The sequence below is a fragment of the Apteryx rowi genome, unplaced genomic scaffold, assembly GCF_003343035.1.
Source record: "Apteryx rowi isolate R43461 unplaced genomic scaffold, aptRow1 scaffold_70, whole genome shotgun sequence".
Lineage (NCBI taxonomy): Eukaryota > Metazoa > Chordata > Aves > Apterygiformes > Apterygidae > Apteryx > Apteryx rowi.
Window position 1 is genome coordinate 2,078,655 of NW_020450983.1, and position 20,346 is coordinate 2,099,000.

General features: G+C 36.0%; 1 protein-coding gene across 2 annotated transcripts in view; it reads right to left on the minus strand.

Moving 5' to 3' along the window:
* Window positions 1–20,346, minus strand: part of SLC9A9 (solute carrier family 9 member A9) — a 221,239-nt gene that overhangs the window by 152,238 nt on the left and 48,655 nt on the right. For both annotated transcript variants that reach the window (XM_026086985.1, XM_026086984.1), the window contains exons 5-6: window positions 16,227–16,342; window positions 7,071–7,176 (exon numbers count right to left, since the gene is read on the minus strand). In XM_026086985.1, the coding sequence (XP_025942770.1) occupies window positions 7,071–7,176; window positions 16,227–16,342 (222 nt within the window). The remainder of the gene's footprint in view (window positions 1–7,070; window positions 7,177–16,226; window positions 16,343–20,346) is intronic.

A 20,346-nucleotide genomic window follows, 5' to 3' on the forward strand; every position in this document is an offset into this window, starting at 1 on the left:
TCTCCAGTCTTTAATTACATTTTTCTCCTGTGTTGACTATCTTTGTCTTCAATGACATAGTAATAGAATTCAAACCACAGAAGTAATCAAAATATAGCCAAACAAACAAGTAATTAAAACAAGAAAGGTTTAAAGGTTCTTAGATTATTCATTTTCTATTTGAGGTCTATTTCATCAAAAGAGTGTCTTATATTTCTAAGAGATCTGAACTGAATTAAAATTAGTAATATCATGACTGCATCTACCAGTAAGAATCACCCGTGTGACAGAAGCAATTCTCTTGACTACCTAAGGCAATTATAGGGATCACCATCCGAGAAATGTCAACCTTAGAGAATGCAAGTACAAACTGAGTTGATCTCTGACTTCTCAGTTATTTCCCCTGAAAATGGATACTATTTTTTAGTAAGTCTGTCTCAGTTACCTGTGCCATGCTATTTTAGGAAGCTCCATACAAGTTCCAGGAGAACTTTTGACAAGAAAGAATGGTTTGAGCATCACATTAACTTGTATATGGTGCTACGAGACTAGCATGAAAGCATTGTTGAGCAGAGAACTATGATATGAAATGTATTGCTACACATCCATCCTAGAAAGATTCAAGAGSAGCTGTGAAACTATTTTTATATGTGATTTCCCCACTGGACATAGTGAAGCTCAACTATGTTTGCCTTAATGGTCAATAATAAGTCCTGCTATCATAAACACAATGAATGATTGGAGTTCTTCCTTTATTCTTTATCCTACTCTAGTGGATAAGCTCTATTACGTAGACTGAAGGAGAGAAGACACAAGCAAGATAAAATGGATAATCTCCAAATTATTTTTCATAAATTTCAAGCCTTTTAAACTATTAAAAAGGGGTATGGTTTCTAAGGACATTTAATTTATCAGCCATTGATATGGTGTCATATCCTGTAGTTGGATCATGAAAAATGGACTTGAAATATATCTACAATTCCATATCTGTATCTACTATTAGAGAAGAATTGTGCTCCAGAAGTTTGGAAAATGAAATTTCTTTATTACCAGAAAGTGCTTGGTAAATCTTTGAACCAACCTGTAGAAGCTTATTATGTAGCTGAACAAATAACATAAGTTGCTATACCCTTCTAACAGCACAGATCAAAAAAGAAAAGAAAAGAAAAAAAAGAAATGTTACCGATTTATTCCAGACCATCTTCTATGGCCCATAGGGGCTCACTGAATTCTTGAAACAATATTGCATCTATGAGCATCACTAGCAATATGTGCTTCACCAATAGATACTGATTTTTTCAGCAAGGAAGATTACCTACAACACGCTAGTTCCTAAAGGACCAGATCTTCTTGAAATTGCACCAGTTAATAATCTTCTTTGTGCTGTTTACTGATCATTCAGAACTATGAATGTTAACAAAATACTGCCTGCCTCCTTTTCATTTCTGTTCTGATGCAACCACTTTTCAGATTGTCTTCTATATAAGCCTCTTAGGTAACCTGTACATTATTGTTTTCCAGCTTCACAGGGAGTCCTGCTTCTTCAAAGCCTCCTTCAAAGGGGTCTAGCAATTGCCCAGCCTATGACATGTTTTACTGAAAAATAAAAACATCATAAAGAAATGCAAAGATAAACTCTATCACCCCGTTTTAGTAGTTGTTATACTAGATGCTGGAAGGATGGGAGGAGTCTACACTGGATTGAAAGAAGTTTGATCTCTGGGGWGCTATGGGTAGATTTGATCCCTTGAGTCAAAAGACATGTCCAATAGCCCTTAGTGAAGTCCACGGTAATAGGATAATGTGCACTCCTCTCTTCCTTGAAAAGCCTCCTAGGTTATGTATCTGATACAGTGATAATACTAAATTTTCTGAAATAAGCAAGAGATCTGTTTGTCATTCCTAACAAGGTACCTGCCAGGAGTAGGGCACGCTAGCTGCTTGACTGTTGCATAAGCTCCTTCCCTCACACCTCCATTTTTTCCAGATACTGTGCAGTCCTCTGAGTGACTAAGGGGCATATTTAAGGATAGTTTGCTCCCAAACCATGTACCAGATGCCATTTACTGGAAAACCCTGTGGTAAGATTGCAGCCATATCTCATCTGTCCTTCTCCTGGTGTTGGTTCAGCAGAGCACTGAGTTTTGATTCTCTCATGTGGTCTACTGAAGGACTTCTTCCTGTCCGCCACTGTCCTCAGCAGTGTCCAAATGCCTCCTCTTCTTATTGCAGTGGACAGCTGAGGTCTTATCTATAGGGACAATCTTATTGTCCCTATAGATGCATTCCATGTCACATGTCATATGTCCCGTGTCCCCTGGCTCCCATTCATTTGTTTTGATTACATGTTTAAGACAATGCTGTATGTTGCTGGTCCTTGAATTTTTGTTCATACCAGCCAACATGCCTGCTGCCCATGTGACTTCCACACTGTCACCTCTACCAGGAAGGGGATGAAGCTCATCAGGCCCACTGAGTAATGGTACAAGAGCCAGTAGGGAAACAGAGCCATGTCTTTTGCGTAATGATGATACAAACCTTTCCGACATTCTCTACAATGGAAACATCTCTTGTGTAATGTTCTCGTAGATAATTTCTGTTAGCAGGGAACACATATCAGTATTCATTACTGCTTTCCACATCCTGCATTCACTGAGCACTCAGCATGAGAAAGATTAAATAGCTCTGCTAAATATACTATCTCAATGCTAATGACCTATTCAGCTACTTTCCAGTCACATCTCTAACTATTCAGTGCTATTTCTATACCTTCTTCCATACTTTCTTCATCAAATTTCTCTGCAAATGTGCCAAAAGTATGCAGAGTCCAAACCTACAGCATGTACACTCAAAATATATGTAGATGTTTGCTTCAACAGTAACAGACAATATGAAGAGAGAACAGTGGAAAAGGAATGAAAGTGAATTAAGAGGTTAATCTTCAAGTTTTTTCATAAGTATTCATAAGTTCTTAATATTCAGCCAAATTCTACAGTCTTCATCACACAAAACTGCAACTGAAGTTATTGGTATGTTTCTCAATTATGGTCTTCAGAATGTGTTCCAGAGCTAGTAAGCTCCTCGGTACACATTTTATTGTATTTATTTGTAAAGCACTATCTACATTCCTAAGCAATGATAAACATTCCTGGGTCTGAAAGCTGTGAATGAGAAATGCCACCTTAAGTGTTGCATCCTACAGTATGAATGGCTAGGCAAACCCTAAGGCTAAGCTGAGCAAATAGCTGCTTTATGATGTTCAGGAAATAGGATGGCAGAAGGTTAAATCTGCAGCTAAGAAAACAGCCTTATGTTTGCTGGACCTTTTTTAAGCTAAATTTTGTTGTTGTTAACAGTTTTGCAAAAAAGCTGAAGAAGTTGAAAACCCAGGAGGTAGAGAATACAAAAAATTGTAAAAATGCCATCAGTTGGAAAACTTTTATGAAAATATTTGCTACATCATACAGCAACAGCCAAAAAAGCAAAGGAAGTCTTTCTATGCGTTACATATTTTGATACAGAGATACAAGAAATATAATTTTCAATGATATGCTTTCAAGAAGAATTGTAGAATAAACACCGACAGATAAAGTTCTTGGTGTTGAAATATGATGTATATGAAGAACTGAGGAACACTTCTTTTGCTGAAAATTATAATAAAGGTATGACTGGAAAGATCTTTTTTGTAAGAGGTTGCTATAATCTGTTTAAACTTAGATTCCAAACAGTGAAACAATCTCTAATCAGAAAGACCATAGGCATATTTAAACACACTCAAAAGAAGCTCAGATATCTTATTTTTCCTACATGTGTCTCATTAGTTTGTTTTAAAGTTTGTTAGCATATATAAAATACTTCTACAGGGAAAGCATATGATGTAGATAGACAGAGAATGTGGACACTGATGCCAAGTAAATTTCCTGGAAAACAAAGTACATAAGAAATATTCATGGTATAATTAGTCAGGTAGATTTTTCTGGGTAAAAGCAGATGTGTTTAGTCATCTAACAAGTATCTTCTGARAGGTAATATCTACTAATTATTCTTGAGAGCTTTAAAATAGGGCTCTGATATTATTTTCTTAAATAGCTTGAATCCTTTATATAAAACAGGCTTAAAAATTACTGATTTTGAATAGTTACATCCTTGTTTTATTCCAAAATGTTTATTTTCTGTGAGAGTTCTCCCTGACTGTTTATTAAAAGGAAACTTTTGTCCTAATCATGAAAAGGTGTAAACAGCTCTGCAAGGTATTTATATAGGATGAAATCCTCATTACATCTACAGTACTCTTCCTCGTATAGGACCTTGTYTGTATGAGCTCTCTCTCACATGCACAACAGCTTTTCCGCTGTTCTGCAGCTACTATGATCAACTTGGTTCATAATGATCCCCCCATACTGATTATCTTATATTAGAGCAGTATAAATGAAGTCTTACAATTATCACAAACTTGAGCATTCATTACCAAAGACAGGCATTCAGTAAGGCAAGATGCCCTGCAGGAAAGTTGCTAATATGACTTGAGGAGCTTGCACATTTGAGCAAACTTTTGTGAAGGCAACTGGCCACAGTCTATGCACTGTTGCAGCAACACGCAGCTACCATGACTTATTAAATCCATACGAATAGTCTAGGGGTAGCTTGTCCCACTGCTGTCATTCTCAAACTAGATGATACAGAGCACAGGAAAAATAAGGGTTTGAGAGAGAAGCTGGAGGAAAAGAGAGCTATCCATACCACGTTCAACCAGCCAAATTGTCACAGCCAGCCATGGGGGCGTCCCTCTTTTCTCTCACTCCCTTTCCTACAATGAGTCATTTCTGCAGACATTAACTTGGTTATTCTGTTAGTTGATGAAACACACTGTGTATTCTCTTGTTCTATTTACCCATTAMATAGTTTACAAAGTGATATATTATTGCATTTTGATAATTTTAAACATTATTCTCCCTCCTTTTTAAACAGTCCTCTATTACTCTAATTATGAATGYGTTGTGTTTGCAGCATCCTGAAAAGTGGTGTGTGTTACATAGAAAAAAATAGCTTTTCTTTTGTAGCGACAGAAAAACAATATTCCTCACTAAAACTCAGTCAGATTTACTGGGATGTTAATGCACTGAAGCTGACATTATCAACAATATAGCTTTACTTAAAAGGCTAAGGGGGGGAAGATCATGTTAGGCTTCAGACACATTGCATTTGTGCAAAAGCTTATTATTTATGCTAGAAATTAAAGAAAAGTATAACTGATGACACCATATATTCTCTTCAATCTCTACAAATGACTCTATCTATTGTAGAAATCAAGGCATCAGTCCTACTGAATATATACATACATTAGTTTCCCAGTGCCAAGCAATTCTACAGTAAAGAACAGAGTTATAATCTGCTAGATGCAGCAAAGAAAACATGAGAAGAAGATAGCCAGCACTTGCAGCAAGCGACCTTCTTATGGTTTTCCCTATCCAGGCAGGGGGACATAACAGGCTGTGGGACATAACCTAGACCTGAGTACAGGGAAGGGGTTAGAAACTCATGAATCATGTACTATATGATAGTACTTTTCTTTCCAGATATGCTTTGCACTTCAACAGCTCCTTGGAGCTTCACCTTAGAAGAAATCCTTACACTTTGACATCACAGTAGCTGAAAACTACAGACACTCAGCAGGTTCTGGGTCTCTCTGAGTTGGTTGTAGCCTTAACTGTTACGCAGTTGCTAGGAACCTTGAACTAGCAGAAGAGACTAAATGAGCTTTAAAAGTGTTGGCCTGTACTATATAAACCCAAGTTTTTATTATATAAAACCAAGTGAAAGAGTGAGAGAAAAAAAATCTCAGACTTTTGTCACCTACATGTTTCCTTCCTATTTAATAGTCACTTTAATGGGTGCTATTCTATCTGCAGTTTGTACTCTTTCTTCAATTTCCTTTTGTGCATTTTATTTTCTGATGTACTAGATGCTCTGCTAAGTGACACATTCCAACCCCAGTCACTGAATGTGACAGCTGTGCTGTATCTAATCATCAAGTGCTGTGCTCAGACACTTGACAGCATTTGGAAATATTCTTGCTCTAAAAACAATGCAAGGAGATTAGCGTAGGTGAATGTAACCAGACTGATAATTGCAGAATATAAATTAAATAAGAATATTATTTCTTTGTATCTTGAAACAATTTTGTTTGTTTTTGTTGCAACTAAACTATTAAAAGTTTCTCTGTGGGGTTTCAGACAAAATATAAGCTCATTTTCTAATGAACATAAACTGTTTTTCTCGAGGACAGAATAATTCCTAGTTTAAGGAACAGTATTTTAAGGAGATAGGTGGCAATGAATTGGTGCTTTCTGTGAAACATCTTCAAGCATCTTGGAAGACAGAATTTGTTTTTGCAAAGTTATGTTACTATTAAGATTATCTGAGAGGATTATTTGTATTTCTAGCAAAGCTCCAGGAAGCATGTAATACATGCAGAGTGGAGTTAACCTGACATCCTGTTAATCATGTACTTAGCATGTGTGTTTTTAGGACAGCACATACTTGTGATTCTGGCTCATCATTTGTGATCTGTTTGAGGTTTCTGGAGAATGAAAAGGCCGTATATAAATTTAAGATAATATTATCAGCTGAAGCTCTATCACTTTTAATAGGCTTGAGGGAGATAAGCTGGGCACCACTTTGTGGTTTTAATCTTGGAAAATAATAGATTACAAAAAAWAAAAAGAATATGAGATATCTTCTGTTTCAGAACTTCTGTCTCCAATTTTACAGTTGCCCTATGTCCTCAGTGCCCATTCAGCATTGTTTCGTCAAGATTTCTTTTTTAGATGAGAAAAGAAATCATGTTAAATTAAATTTAAACATTTTACAGAATATACTGTTTTCTAGGCAAAAGAAAATGAACAGAAATTGCAGTTTGGCTACACAGCTACCATTGACAATATTTGAATTCTGGTGATTAACAAATTAAGAATAACTCTAGAACTATATCCCTTCAAATGCCGTATTTATACTTGCACAAAGAGAATTATATCAGCAGTTAAAGCTTGGAATTACTTCACCAAGTAAAGAATGGAGGTGGGTATACTTACTATGTCAGCACGATAGCCACAGCATCATTTAGGACACTCTCTCCAAAAAGGAGTGTGTACAAATCTGTGTCGACATGCAGCTCATGGAAAATAGCAAGGACTGTCACTGCATGGAGACAAAGAAAAGCGATTTTGTTACTCTCATATTGCTTTAGCAGTTTAAGAAATAAAGCAATGTTAGGACATGAGTTTTGAGAAGTCCAGTCTGATTTTATTATCTAAGTAGGTAACAGTAACAGAATAGGGATCAATTGAAGTTGATATATAAGATCCTTAAACCCAGCAATGCTATGAGTTTTATTGCTTTAGCTGAGTTAGGAAAGAACTTTCTTTCTTACATCCAGAATCACACATAAATGAAAATATCATAGTGTATTTTATTGTGCATGAAAAGAATAAGATCTTGTGACCACAGAGGAAAAAGGATGCTAAAAAGCCTTTGGTTTTGCCATAGGCTTTGTGGGTTATGAGAATAGCAGTTTACCTATTTTAWGAAGGATATAATAATGTTTATCCATCTGTAGTGTGTGTTTATGGAGGGACAGTTAAAGGGACAAATAACCTTATACCCTGTCCCATCAGCAGCATACACACTTTCACATCAAGTGGCATGTTTGTAGTCATGAAGCCCTCTCCTTCAGATCAGGACATCTGATACCTGTAAGCCATTTTAAGGTTCCTTCAGCGTATAATTAAAATCCCTTCCTTCTCCCTGAGTTATATGCTATATTTAATATTTAGCTTACCAGTGCAATAGAAGAATTTAGATTGTGTCAAATTTAAATTGAAGTTGGACAAGTTATTTAGACACATATCCTCACAGGCATTTAGACACTTGGCCCATATTTAGATATCTAATTCTTACAGATATTAAAGGAGGCCTTAGTCATTTTACACCTAAGTTTCCTTACCTGTAAACAGAGGGTCGTAATGCTTCCCTAGACCTATATATTACTTTGTAATCTCTAAATGAAAAAGGCTATCTATGCTTGTGTTGATATTAGTATTCTCTCTTTGCACAGAAGAAGCAGAGCTTTCTCTTTTCAAACTAAATTTAATGTAAAGGCCCCCAATTATTTGTATGGTTAGAAATTACACAGTAGCTCCCTGCTTCACTGGTGCTCATTCTAGTACGTAATTGTGCAATTGACTTCATCTTCGTAGCACAGGAATCCTGGAGATCAGAAGAGCCTCCAGGATGTCAGGTTAACATCTGACATTTCGGAAATGGAAATTGCATACTTTTACATTAAGGTGGCTGCTGATAATTCACACAAAAACATGAACAGGTGATTATTTTTTGTCTTAATCAAATTTCTTGGAACTTCTGCACATAATCCTGGTAGGACTGAAATCATTGTTCACAAAATTTTCTAAATTATGCTTAAATACCTGTGAAATCTAAAAATCAGTTTATAAGCCAGTTTATAGATTCTCAGGTCTCCTGTGCAATTTTATGTCAAGTGATCTGTGTTGATGTGTTATCTCTGAAGAATTCTGGATGTGTTATTCTACTGAGGACAATTTAGGCGATGTGTGTAGATGAACAGTTGCTGATACAGCTATATTTAAATTAACTATAAAACTACAGTTATATTTAACTATATTTTAACTATTTGGCAAATTCACCCATCTACTCCCAGTACAGTTATATTTTAAATCAGGAAAAGAGTTCTTTTCCCAGAACAGTTCAAAGGTGTAGGAATCAGCTTTACTGGCAAAGGACATTTTCTTGGTTCRCCAATGTCTATATTCAAATTTTTGCTGGATTATTAATGCTGCTTCAATGCACTTAACTGTGGACCACTTAGACACATACCTACACATTCTCCTCCTTCCTCTTGCCTCCTATGAAAATAAATACTTTTTCTTTTTCGAAATGAGTAAATCCTCTTTCCCTTCCAATTCTGCCCCCAAAATCTGACTCCAAATCTTTTCAAATGGAAGCAAGATAATAAAACAGCACAGTAACACATCGCTTGCCCCTTCTGTGAGAGACTCATCAGTTCACCAGTTCTCAGAGAGCAACTCCCATTTCAGACAGATCTCCCACATCCAGTGGAGGTTACTGGATCTTCTTTCAGCACTGCTGGTCCCTGGCTGAAGAATTCTGGTCTTTGGAGAATGACCACTTCCAGCATCTGCTCTGTCCCTGTGCCCCTCTGGCCCAAGACACAACCAGCTACACCTGTGCCACTGCTGACAGAGGTTTGTCTAATCTGTTTTTAAAGAATTGCAGTGATGCTGGTTCCACAAACTCCAAAAGAGACTAACACAGCGCTTCAGTATTTTTGCAGCTTATGACTGCAGTTATTCCTGAATGTCTAACCTAAATCTCTCCTCCTGCTCTTCAAGTCTGTAGCTTCCCTTCCTAGCCCAATGAAACATGAATAAACTGTCATGTTTATTCCTTTTTTCTTTCCAGCAACATTTTACCTATTCAGAGACTCATTTCAGACATTTTTTCGCTAAACTGACTTGCTTCTTTCAATCTTTTCCTTTCAGTCAYGTTTTATAGCCCTCTAATCACTAGCTAATTTTCCTTGAAATTATTCTAATCAGTCCATATCTTTCTTGAAATGCAGTGCCCCAAACTAGATCTGAGTACAGCGATTTACACTTTGCTGTTGAGAAATAGAGTGAAAAGATGCTGTAGAATATGTGTTTACAAATCCTGTTTTCCTTTCTTTTGCCATGTGTTGGTACTGATGACTCATGTTCAGGCTGTAAACCTGAAATGCTTTTCAGAAGAACTGCTGCTTGAATACTCAGTCCTTGTCTTCTGTTTATTAAGTTGATTATTTCTGAGTTTAGTATTGATCCCTATTGATTTTAAACCTTTACAAGAATCATATTGAGTTCTAATCCTGTCCTTCAAAGTGTTCGCAATCTCCTCTTGGCATAGTACCATACATTAAAGAAGCATTTGCTATTGCACTAGCCAGCTCGTTAATAAAAACATCAAAGAGTATCAGTGTGAGGATAGAGACCCGCAGAATCTTCTTTAGCACATGCACCCRCTTGGAGTGTTCAATAAAACTTTTCACCTTGTTTTGCAAACCACCTTCCAGGCATTTCATCAAGGTTGCATTTTCCTTTGTTACTTATGAGAATCTTTGGATACACTTGAGAACGGGCCTATTAAAATGGCCTTGATATTCAACCATGATACTCAGAAAACTGCCACAAATACAAAAACATATATCAAAGCTCCTGACTTAGAAAAGGGTAGTGAACTTTTTTAAAAATTCAGTGATGGAAAGCCTAAAATAATGAAGCATTTAAGATTGTCTCAGTACTTGTGCCAGGAGAAATCTGATTCTCCTCTTCCTTGACTTCATCGACCGCGGTAACATTTATTAGATGCTAAACCTAGCATGATTTTGGTCCTACCACGTCAGAACAGGTGTCTATGAAGCTGCTTTGTGAAGGATATTTTTTGACATGTGTAGAAACAAATTGGCTTGCTATTAATTCCTGTTAAAAGTGTACATAACTTAATATATCAGCAAACTACAAAAATCCCTGAGCTAACTGTATCCAATACCTCTTTGCCATTATTATGTTTGAAAGGAATAAGGAAATCCAGAAACTAAATGAGACCAGTATATAAAGTACTGGTATTGGCTTAATCTTCTGACTACAACAATTAATATCTTTTATAACTCATTGGCCTAAATTCTCTTTGGGGGAAAGCACCAAATAGTAAGAAAATAAGATGAGGGAAATCTCATTTATGATTCCCATCYGTTTTTCTCTAAAAATAACTATTCCAGTTTTAATTATAGACTCCGTTCCCTACTAATCAGTTATGCCACTCACAGATTACCTCAATGGTAAGGAGAAAGCATAAAAATATTTTAATTATAATATGTTTCTAAATAAGCTTATATAACCAGTTTATAAACTGTATTACCTGCTGTATAAATTATCCTTTTAAATACAAAAGTCTTTGATTTTATGAGAAACAGGACCTGCTCTTTCTGWTGAATACCCATTTTTATCAATAAAAACAGCAGCACAACTCACATCTTTGGTTCAGCTGTAACCATAGTAACTTTAAACAGAAAAGGGCCTTGTGATTATCAGTACGACCAAAGGTAAGGGAGTTCATATAGCTCAGGAATGGCTGTGCTTCAGCAAACCTTTCTGAAGGGAAATCTGTTTTCTCTGCTTGAAATGTCAAAAGTTTAAAAAAAAAAGAAGTGCTGAAGATACATGAAATGTCTTCCGATTGGAAGGTCATTGCACAGAACGTGTTAATAACAACAGCTAGGACAAACTGCCGAAGTTGTACTTTCCAGTTATTTTTCGGTGGCTACAGCAGAGGTCAGATCTTCTCATTCGCACGCTGGTTTTGTTCGGTCCGTACAAGCAGCGGTGCCCCAAGGGGCCGGCTGCCGGGCCTCGTCGCCGCGGCTGCCTTTCAGCGGCCGTCCCGCCGTGCGGCGCGTGCCCCCGCGCGAGGCCGCCCGCTTGCCGCCGCGGCGAGGGAGGGCCGGGGCTGCGGCCCCCGCGCCGCCACCTGCCTCACCGCCTCTGGGCCGCTAGCGAGGAGCGACCGTGCAGCGGCGCGGCGGGAGGAGCCGCTCGCCGCCGGAAACTTCCGCCCTCTGGGCTTAGGCTTTGTTAGAAATCAAAGCACGGTGTTAAAACAAGGGAAAACTTTAAACAGAGGAAACTCAGATTGGCCGTTTTACACAGATTAAATACAAAGTTTGAAAACGAATCTACCTAGTATGTCCTTCCAGGTTGAGTCATTTCTGCTAGTCTTGCTTGCCAGCTTAGCCGCTCTCYGTGGCTTCTGCGGTTGTACAAACCCCAACAGTCTCTCACTGGGCTCAAAAAAAGTCATTTTTCGCTCTGCTTGCTTGCCCCTAACTATAAGTCTCTCCTCAGGCTTGCCTCTTCCTCCCTGCCTACCCCATCCTTCACTCAAAAAGACTAATCGAGACATTTTGTATGAAAATCATTCTAAAACGAAAGAAAGGAAAAGTGTATCATCAGCTTCTTTGCTTTTCTGACAAAAATTCTGTGAAGGTGGGATTTTCACTCTAAAAAATTAACGTATAATAAAAGTGACATTGTTAGTGATGCAAGTGTAGCCTAAAACATAGGCAAAGTAGGATTAAATTCCTTTCATTAATACTTAAATATCGCTTAAATATAATCTTATCGAATAGCCACAAAACTTAAAGGTACTTAAAGCTGCACCTGTAACAGTGCTAATAATCCAGCATCACAAGAGGTTTTGTATGACTGATTATGTACTTCTGCAATGAGAAGAGATGATATCCCCAACTACCTTTGATTAACTTTTGATAAATGATACCTATCAATCAGAATGATGAAAAATCTACATATTAGTCTGGCATTTTAAAAAAAGGACCAACAAAGGGAGAGTTTGGCACAGAGTTCTAAAATCCTACGCYTTGAGAATTAAGACTCTCATCTGAATTATTGAAATGATTCTAGGTTTTTTTCTAGACTCCTGAACAGTTTTTTGAGGCATCTCTAAATACCACAGACATTTAGGGATTACAGCCTATAATGCAAAATTTAGAAACAYAGGCAAATATTTTAGGGAACTAAGGCTCTTAAATTGTTACATTCAAGGGAATTTTCTGGTTTTAATTTTTAGTTTTAGCTGAACATTTGGTGTGGAAGTGGTCTGTATATTAGCTTGCTATAATTCAGCTTTATTTCATTGAGACTAGAGGGAACTACAGGAATCTTAAACACCTTCCCAGATATAGCCAGTCATAAGTTCATTTATTAACCTTACTTCAAGTGCAAGTTTTCTATATAAGGAAACCTAGCATATTGGAGAAACTCTTCTGAGTTAATTTTACAAAAAAAAATCTCTGTATTGAACATAATAAACACTCCTCAAAACGAAAACCTGTAACGTGCTACAACAACATTTCCTTCTTCTTAACAATATTAGGAGCTTCTAGCTGCATATATTTTTTAATGTCCTTGTAGTAAAATTTCTCATTTAACATGTAAACATCTACCAGTCTTATCTTTACTCTTACAAATAAGAAACTCAGTCAAAACAACTTCTGACATGTCAACAGATCAGCTTTTAGCATCTTGTTAGACTTAATTGCTTTTCACAGCCAAGGGAAATTAAAACCCTTTTTGAAATGAGTTTATAATCCTACATAGTGAAAAATTAAATGAAAAATCAAGTAGCAAATCTGACAGTAATTTATTATTTTATCCTAGTAATTTATTATTCTATCCTTCTTCTATAACACTAAAAACATTTGACCAGAGATGTCTTTTTTTAAGCTAGATATCACATATCAAATCATTAGACTGATTATTTTATGCCTTTGCATATATCATTCCTCCAGAGGACCATGTTTGAACTGATTTTGGAAGTCCAATGAGCACTTTGCATGGCTTGAAATTATAACTCGCTAGCAAATCCTACAGCACAATGGAATATTTTCACTAACTTCTACCATTAAATCAAGCAAAAATTTTGTTCAAAATTCTGTAAGCCTTTGGGGGACTGAAATTTACAGATAAGATTATTAATACACATAATAGCTTAAAATATTGTAAATAGATAACAGAAGGAGGAAGACTGAACATTAAAACAATGCACAGACACTATATAAGCAGAAGGCAAATTACAAGCAGCATTAATTGTTGATAGCTTTTCACACTAAAAATAGTTTTCACAAATTCAGTGTTAACTATTTAAACTTGTTAAAAAACCTGGGAGAAGTAATCATTGTCACTTCTTATTCCTTCCAGCAAAAGTGGAGTATCTCTTTTTCTTTTTTCACCACTGTTCCAGATGAATGAATGGTGAATTAATAGAATAATCAAAATCAGTGTGTTTGTCTTCTACATTTCTCTACAAGTCAACTTGTTAATTTGTGCAACTAAATAGTATTGGATTGCAAATCAGAAAGAGAAACCAAGCCAACTGCAAAACTCTATTCATAGTACAATCAAGAGCTGTGTTTGGAAGCGTTAAGCAACCTTTATTCCATAAGCAATTTATTTTCCTAGGTTTTGTTTGTGCTTTTAGTCTCTGTGTTCCTCAGTTGTTCTGAAGATGGGCTCTGATCATGTGCTGAATCTTATTAAAGTAGTTGAGGGAATTTATAAGAGGCAGCATATTGGATGTTTGGATTAATCTGAGAATAACGATTTGATGCATTTTATACAGCAATCTTGCAACAACTGGTTTTGTGAAAATAAATTGTTTTATACCATATTTTAAGCCATCAGAATGATACATCACAAGCTGTCAATTTTCTTTGTAAAATATCAAGGTTCCATTTAAAGAATGGAACAAATTTGTAGAACAATACTGTTTTTTGTCATTTCTTTTAATAGCCACAAATTTGAAAGGTTTATTCACAAGTTTCCCAGAGGAGCTTCCCGGGGTAGTTAACAGCAGTGCAGCATACCGGGTGCATCATACAACGCTTTCTGCTCCGCTCCCTGCACAGCTCACCTGAAGGATTCTGCGAGAATCCAGCGTTAGACTAAATACTAATAGAGCTAACGGGCCGGACTTCCAAGGTCTCTTTCCAATTTCAAAGAAATAAAATACTATTTGATTAGAACGGTCCACATCATAGCTTTATTCACCCAGGGGCCTGCATGACTGTAACCACCACCCTTACCTGTGCTGTTCTGCTCTGTGCTTTCTGCCACACTGAATCCCTTGCAGAAGGAACTGAAACTCTTCAAAGATGGGGGAGCTCTTTAACTACTACAATGTGCATACTGACCTAAGGTTAAGCATATGTGATGAGTAAGTATCCATYTGATGATCAGATGAATACTCATGTTACTTATTAACAAGTGGAGTTCTATGAGATAAATTGTCTATATGTACATGGTATGCATAAAAAATCCTTTTCCTTCCTGCTTGTGACATGTCCATGAACTCCTGTGTATTTTCTGAATGTGTTCATGATTCAAAACTACTGACTGAATAATTTCCCTGAGTAATTTTTTGTGTCCGGGTTGTTCACAAATCATTCCTATTACAGAGTTTAAGATCACAAGGAATCATTATATCATTAATTATGATCATACATAATTCTAAACATTCAGACTCCAAACAACTCAGACTCACTTTTACCCTACTGAGTTTAAATTTTTTGTCTTGTGTTTATCTGAGGTAAACCTCCAAGAAAAACATCCAGTCATGAGCTGAAGATATCTCAAGAGGGTGAATCCATTGCTCCCTATTGCAATTGCATCTTTCTCCTTGCTATCAAATCTTTTTTCCTCTGCTTCCCAATTTAATTTGGTATTTGACTTATATCTTCTTCTTACACCTTTACCAACAATAGTCCAGATCCTTCAGTACTTTGTCTTTTCTGGAAGGTATTGTAGATAAATATCAACAAATAACATTTTCACCTCCTCCTTCATGATTGTTTCCTTAATGCAAGAAGCAATACTTTAATATCATAGTGCTCTTATTAAAATTTTCAGTGTAACAAAAACTAGACAATGAATAACTGAATAACTTGGAAGTTAGCCCTGTTTTAATTAGGAGATTGGATTAGATGACCTCCTGAAGTCCCGTCAAATCTAAATGATTCTATAATTCTAAAATTCACCAAGTCTGTTTCCCAAACCAGGATGTTTACTGTAATTGTAGGCTTCAATCTCGTATCTGCAAATTCAGGTCAACATGTTGGTATTTATCATGTGGTTTTATTTATCATGCAACACTGCATTCAAATTGTAAATTGATACATTAAAAACAGTATTTATGTGGCCAAATCTGGAAGCTAGGTTCACTGTATTGTTAAACTGGGCTAGATCATGCATGAATCTGATGTCTGAGTTATTAAACATGAGGCTCCAGAGTGACAGAAAATCTTGTAGCAGCAATCAGCACACAGATTTCTGAGGAATGASGTATAGTAACATTGTTCCAGTCTCCCCAGTAGCTGCATTTATAAAGTTTGTGAGCTAAATATGGGTAAACCAGTTAGTAAAACAAACAACAAATTACCAGAATATCAGACTTTTAAGAATTATGGGGATGAAATCAAGAAGCATGCAGACTTTGAACATTTCTATGGTACGTGCAGTTCTTATTTGTTCTTATGTTAAATATGTTCCTCTGACTTTTGAAAAAAATAATTTATTTTAAATAGTTACCTGGGTCAGTGGCAGACATCAGTGATCCAAAAAATAAACAGTCAGTAAAGTGGAATTCCCATCCTTTTAACTGGCCAATGTGTACCATGGCCTTCACAAAACCATACATTATCAACCTGTCAGAGGAAAGAAAAGACAGACATTCAGATACAGTGTATGACACTTATGCTTGATTCACAATATTAAGGAGTTTCTTGTTGTTCCATTCAGCTTCTTTTAAATGCACATACCATATGAATACTGAACACCAACTGCTGGCATATAAAAATTCTATTTCACTTTCAACTGTTCAAATATTGTATTGAAACTTCACAGACAATTTAAAAGAAAAGACTCCTCTGAATAATTTCCATCTGCTGGTGGGAGAGGATAGTACTTTTAGGTGTTTGTTTTTCAAAAAGAAACATAAGGTAAGCTCAAGAAGACATTATCAAGACTAATTTATCTAATGTTGTAGAGCCTTTACACAAAGACAGTACTACAATTGGCTATGTGGCGTGTTCTGACATTTCTAAAGGAATTGTTTTCATTGTTATCAGCTTTTAAATGTTAACTGTGTTCTAACTTCCAGATGAGGTCTCCAAATGAGACAGATATTTAACAACTTACAATGACAGTGAATCAATAAAGTCACACTTCAAAATGCGCTGCTAAAACCTCACTAGTTTCACAGAAAATGTTATCTTTGGTCTATATAATTAAGCAATAATATCTGAGATATGTAATCTAACAAGAATCTTGAAATAACTTGAAAAAATCAATTCACTTGCTGTCAAAACCTGTACTTGATTTTTATATTTTTCCATACATTTCCAATCTAGTTAATAAAAACAAATTGCATTCAATACCATTTCCATAAACACAATACACACAGTTGACAGCTGTGCTCTTCTAATTACAGATTTTAAAAAATCTTCTAAACATACCTATTGTATACAGATATTTAACTACATTTTGCCCACAGCTATACTCTTAAGATGCTTCTGAAGTCATATGAGTACAGAAAATTTGACAGATTCAGCACTACTGAACAAATATTCAGCCTGAGATTTAATTACAAACTGTTTTCAGATCCATACCAAGATTTTGTAGATTTTATGAAATATAGTAAAACTATTAAATTGATAGGGATGCAGATGGGTCACCATAGAGATCCCCAAGGGTCCAAAGTGCTTGTGTATGCATTTACATAAGCTGCCTAGCAAACATTTAATCATAAATTATTCTAAACCTGCTTATCCAGCTGTGGTTCTCCTCGACTGATGAACTCACTTTCTCTCCATTCCCAAGGAACAGAGTCAAGACACTGCAGTAAAGTTAGGCTTTTTTATCTCCAGCACAAACACATGTTGTTTAAGGAATTTCTTCAAAAACTGACTGTGGTGCTGCTGTCCTGATTTGAAATTGTCTCAAAAGTCAACAAGAATCCCAGTTAGCCTGTGCGTGTCTTTTAGAAATAACTGCCCAAACCTGCTTGCAATTATGACCAAAGATACTCCTCTGATTCAGCTAAAAACATTTTAAAATAATAAATATAATTATGTTTTGATTATCTGGCAAATTTAGTCATGATTATTCTTTAAATATCAAGTATAGACATCATCCTGGTCTTTAGTACTGTTTCTCATACAATAGTACGGCTCTGCTTCCTGTTTCTGAAAGGTTGCAGATGAACTGCAAAAACCCGGATTGAGGAGTCGTTTACTGACAGAAGAGGTCTAAGTTTGCCATAAAGCTTAGTGCAGTAGAGGACTTTTACAGAACCTGGTCTTAGTTCCTATCCTATTCAATACTTGGCTCCAWTGAAAAAGGAAATAAAACTGAAGATCAGACTAAACACGGGTGCTATTCACTGAGATGTCAACCATCGTCCACTGGAGAAGAGAGAACAACAAATTCAGAATATTATTCTTTTTTTGTAATTCATGAACTATTTAATCCATTTTGGTAATGCTACAATGGCAAAGGTCAATTTTTTCAAACATAAAGCCAACTAATTGCAGGCATACATGTGGGGTATGCGATTCTCTCCACAGAGAAACTGCTGGCTTAAATAAGCCACAGGAATCTGTCCTTGTTCCYGCTCCATCTGGCACATATGACAACATGCCCCCAGTCAGATACAGACTTCTCTGGAAATCTGAGTTTGTTGAACCGGTTTAATTGCTGACTCTTTAAAACTACAGCATGACAGGGAGAGCGAGTCAGTTCAAATTAATCTCCACATTAATTTTCTGATGAGTTGGGTAAAATCCGGTTGGGGCACAAGGCACACTTTGCAGTGTGAGATAAAGGGCTACACTGCTGTAGGCATCGGTGCCTCTATAAAATAGTTACACTAACTGAGAAGCTGGCCCTGATTTTTAAGGAGATGGAATAGTAAAGACCACAGCCATTATTTTTATCTTCACTATTTATACATGCCCAACACAAAGTAATGTTATGTTTGAATCGAATGTGTTGCTGCTTATAGCTATAAAAGTGTGTGTGCTGATGCAGCTAAAAGGTCTTATCGTACCGCAGTTAGAGTCTGAAGCCTAACCTAATCATTTCAATATTGTGAATTAACTTTTAAAACACCTTGGTTTACTTTTTATTTAAGAGCTGTATATTTGTAATGAAGGTAATAAATTAATCAAAGGGATTTCTTACTAGGTACAGCTATAGAAAATGCAAAAAATATAGCTTTTAAATAACTTTAAAACAGAACTCATTTCCTTCATTTCCAGTTATTATTTTCTAGTTATCTCATCATTCAGTTTCTTGTTATCCTCTTCAGACTGCACAAAAACTTTACCTAGAGGTATTTTGAAAACTAGAAATCAAAGGGCAGTTCTGAACTGGAGTAAGTTCTCTGGTGTTTGTAAAAGTAACAGATCTACGGCAGTTTATACCAGCTGAGAGTCTGCCCACAAGAAAATCATTTAATAAATTCATCACAACAGAGAGCAAACTCATGCATACACTTAAAAAGATGGGAATTTACTTTATTGTATTTCTCTAGATATACCAGAAGCTGAGCATGTCATTTGTTTAGGATTTTTTAAATTTACATTTTAAGTTAAATCACTTTTGTTATCCTGCATGTGAAATCAGATTCTGTTCTCAGTTCTGCACATTAGAACTAAGAGAAATTTCACCTGAATTACAGGAGTTACTCTCCATTTTAGATTGGTAAAACTGAAATCAGATTCCTGGCCCTGTGTATTCCAATTCATTATTTTTTATTATTCAAAAATGTCAGTCTTGCTTTATCATTTTATGCAGTGATAGCGATTATTCAGATGACCAGCTGACACAGTCTACTACAGTCAAATTTAAATAATGAAGCAATTTATCTATGAGGAATGTTAGTAACAAATCTCTTTAGAGTACTAGTTAATGATGTAGAATAAGTATGACTTTTGTACTACATATTTAAAAGCTGGATCTCAGCTGGATACTTGAGCTCCCAACTATAGTGATATTAAACATCATACAGTACYACACTACATAACTATTCTTAATGGAAATCGAGGGAGGAAAGCATAGCCCAATGACAGCAGCACATTAATCCCAAGGATACACCCTGAACTGAGCTTCCTACTGCTATTATAAATTGAAATTGGAAAAAAAAATGTCCTATTGATTTTTAGGGCTGATTTCATTTGATTTGATATGTCTGGGTTACTTCTAGCAAGTTCATATCCACTGAGTTTCAGCAAATCTGATTGTTTTAATCATGTTTGACAATCCATTTTATATAAATATATATATATTCAATAAAAATGTTATTAAAATACCAGTTATAAAGGCGTAAATAAGTCAAAAGGTCAGTGACTCTGAGTTTCACCCAGAATGTTCCTGTCCCATTAGAATGCATTCTTAACCAAACACACACTGCTGACACAAATCAAGTTAGCAATATTAGGAGCTACAAATCCGTTAAGAAGAACAGTGCTCCTATCTTTACTGACTCCTGGATGTAAAATCATCTTTCTTACTAATCCATAATGCTATTTTTTTTAAAGAATATCAGAACTGACATCTTCAAAGCTGCATAAAGAAAATGGAAGCACAATTACAAAGTAAATTAACCATAATTTCCAAGATGGCTTTGGAAATCTTAACTTTAAAATAT